Source organism: Arachis ipaensis, chromosome B04 (genome assembly GCF_000816755.2).
Source record: "Arachis ipaensis cultivar K30076 chromosome B04, Araip1.1, whole genome shotgun sequence".
NCBI classification, from domain to species: Eukaryota; Viridiplantae; Streptophyta; class Magnoliopsida; order Fabales; family Fabaceae; genus Arachis; species Arachis ipaensis.
The window spans coordinates 24,470,934-24,474,409 of record NC_029788.2 but is presented as its reverse complement, the minus strand read 5'-3'; the positions used below and the strand labels follow the sequence as shown (position 1 = coordinate 24,474,409).

The 3,476-nt window shown below is 33.0% G+C and overlaps 1 protein-coding gene across 1 annotated transcript in view; it reads left to right on the top strand.

Annotated features, from left to right (window-relative positions):
* Positions 1-3,476, top strand: part of LOC107639195 (villin-4) — a gene marked incomplete at its 3' end in the record, with an annotated part of 7,997 nt that extends 4,521 nt beyond the window's left edge. Inside the window, 7 exon segments of the mRNA XM_016342652.2 lie at positions 620-856; positions 978-1,155; positions 1,235-1,367; positions 2,149-2,311; positions 2,411-2,558; positions 2,689-2,789; positions 3,416-3,476. Coding sequence (XP_016198138.1) covers positions 620-856; positions 978-1,155; positions 1,235-1,367; positions 2,149-2,311; positions 2,411-2,558; positions 2,689-2,789; positions 3,416-3,476 — 1,021 coding nt within the window.

Here is a 3,476-nt window from a genome sequence, read left to right as displayed (position 1 = left end):
ACTTAGAACAAAAAATATTAAAAGTTATAATATTTATTGAATATATTTTTTTAGAAAAAATTCAATTAAAAAACTAATAAAATATAAAGTAAATACTAAATTCAATATATAAAAGGTTATCCAATTTATTAAAGACTTGCAAATTCTCTATTAGTTTATACAAATACAATTAAACTAATATTTATTTAATTTTTTTTATATTTTGTCTAATGTAAAAAAAATTTAAAGACCAATAAAATCTAAAATAGCACTAACTTACATAAAAAAAAACTAAATAAATAAGTTTGTAGTTGTATGAAAATAGTGGGTAATAATGAGATTGTGTTAGTATCAAATATGAGTTTGTTAAGTTATCAAGCCCATTTCAACAATTGCCCATTATTAGTCCAACATGCATGTTAAGTTTAAAATAAAAATATGTTGAATGAATGGTAAATATGAGAGTTGAACACGGGTCATTGTGTTTGTGGCTATAAGAATATAATGCTAACCAATTGAACTAATTTCACTTTTTGTCTACATACAAGTCATGTTCTTATAAAATATTTGGGGGAGCCATGGCCCCTCCATTGTCCTAGAGAAGCTCCGCCAACCAAATGATTATAACATTTTATAACAGGATGAAGCTGGTGCTGCAGCCATCAAGACAGTTGAGCTAGATGCAGCTCTTGGAGGACGAGCTGTTCAATATCGTGAAGTACAGGGCCATGAAACTGAAAAGTTCCTGTCTTATTTCAAACCATGTATTATACCGCTAGAAGGTGGAGTTGCTTCTGGTTTCAAACATCCTGAGGCAGAGAAACACAAGACACGATTGTTTGTATGCAGAGGGAAACATGTTGTACATGTCAAAGAGGCAAGTTTGTCATTATTTCTTTGCCATTGAGGATTGAGTCTTGTTTACCATTATTGAACACAGTAGACACCTGCATAAACTTTTTTGCTACTTGTTAAGTATGCATTTGTTCTGGTTATAGGTTCCATTTGCTCGATCTTCACTCAACCATGATGATATTTTTGTTCTTGATACGGAGTCAAAAATCTTCCAATTTAATGGTTCCAATTCATCTATTCAAGAAAGGGCTAAAGCTTTGGAAGTTGTACAGTATATTAAGGATACCTACCATGAGGGAAAATGTGAGGTAGCTGCTATTGGTAAGTGAACAAATATGTTTTAACTTGTAAAAGTGATTACTGTGCATCTTGAATTGAACATGCTTAAACATCCATGCAGAGGATGGAAAATTGATGGCTGATCCTGAAACTGGAGAATTCTGGGGTTTCTTTGGGGGATTTGCTCCTCTTCCTCGCAAAACTGTTGGCGAAGATGAAAAGCCTGCTGATTCTCGCCCACCAAAGCTGCTTTGGTAATATTATAGTTTTTGTTTCTGTGTTTGTCTGTTTTTGCACTGCGAGTATATTTCATGAAATTCATTAATGTTCTAAACTCGCTTTCTTATCTTCCTCTTTTGCCTATTGTCTTGTGGGGGAAATTGCTCCTAACACCATTTAACATAGTGTCGTGTTGGATTTAGATGTTTGGGCATCCCCCAACTTCACACTTCTGAGTTCAAAGCACTTTATGTCAAGCAAACTGTTAAAAATTAGTGGAAGTGAATGAGATACCATTAGAATATGTCTTAAACTCCTTTAATGCGATAATAAAGTATAAGGAAATAAAAAGTTCAATTGAAAAGCTGGGTCAGCTAAGAGGAAAAACCTTGTTAGCTTTTGTTAAATATGGATTATTCAATGTTAAAACATGTTTTGATGGGGTCACATGTAAGTCACATTACATTGCCACTAATGTTTTGCTTGATGAAAGTTTTTTTTTTACTTATTATTTTTTTTTATTTTTATGTTAATAGTGTAAAGTTTCGAGATTATTTACTTCTTTTTAACCTTTTAATCTGCACATGGCCCAAGTTAGGAGGGTGAAAACTATGATTCACCTAGGTTTTTTACCCTCCTTCATAAGTAAAAGTTACAGTGCTTATCAATGAAGTACTGTTACATATTAATGATTATTTTGGCCTAAAATCATATTAATGAACAACACTCAGAACTTGAAAGTAGCATGGATGACACATTGATAAAAATAATGTTTCATGCTAAATTGTTGAATTCTATAATGCTCTGGTTTTGCAGTGTTGAAAAAGGACAGGCAGAACTTGTTGAAACTGATTCTTTGAAAAGAGAATTACTGGATACGAATAAATGCTATATTCTGGACTGTGGATTGGAGGTGTTTGTCTGGATGGGAAGAAACACCTCCCTTGATGAAAGGAAAAGTGCAAGTGGAGTAGCAGATGTAACACCTCATCTTCTTTTCTTAATCTTAATCAGTATAGTACGTTAACAGTTTGTTATACTTCTAATCATTGTTGTCTTGCTATTGACCAACAAACAGGATTTAGTCAGTGGCACTGATAAATTGAAACCTCAAATAATTCGTATAATTGAAGGATTTGAAACAGTAATGTTCAGATCCAAGTTTGATTCTTGGCCTCAGATCACTGATGTAACCGTTTCTGAAGATGGACGTGGCAAGGTAGCAGGTAAGCGGTAATTTTTATGGGTGTATTGTGATCTGAACAAATTTTCCTAGCAATGATTTTTGTTATCAGCATTACTGATCACTTTGTAATTTTATTGTCCATCTTCCCCCTTGTTTGTGACTTTATTTAGCACTTCTAAAACGTCAAGGAGTGAATGTCCAGGGTCTCTTGAAAGCTGATACAGTAAAGGAAGAACCTCAACCTTACATTGATTGCACAGGACATTTGCAGGTACTCTAGCAGTTTTTATGAATTATCCATTAATACAGATATTCCTTGACATAACTTCTATTGATGTCACTTCTATGAGTCTTTTTGTTTTTCTTCTAATAAGAGAATCTTCTGCTACTGTAATCTTAAGGGTCTTAGATCCTACTGTTGACAATAATGGGAAGCTGAATGTAATAGTGTTGTAGTACATAAGTGTGTTATACATAAATGTTATGTTGTATCATATTCAATGGCTGCTTAATATCTTGTACAAGAAATGAACTTACAAGTAGGGACATCTCATATAGAATGTTCAGCACTACCTTTCCTACATAAATGGTTTTCATTTTAATTATCATGAATATCATTTTCACTTGAATTTCAAGATTTAATTGATTCTTTTTTAATTTAAATTGGAGTTAAAGTAACAACTTCAGATATCGGGGTGAAATTTGTTTCCAACTTTCGATTTATATGCATGGTTGCGATTGATATATTAGCTGTTCTTGTATTGCTTTGCTGATATTTGATAATGGGTATCGCTTGAGAATTCAAATGTGTGCTCTATTTTGTACTTTCCCTGTATTAGTGGATTGGTTTACTCTTTTGGCTCTGCATTTAACATTGGATTTACCCTTAATACACAGGTTTGGCGTGTGAATGGTCAGGAAAAGATCCTTCTTCAAGCCTCTGATCAGTCAAAATTTT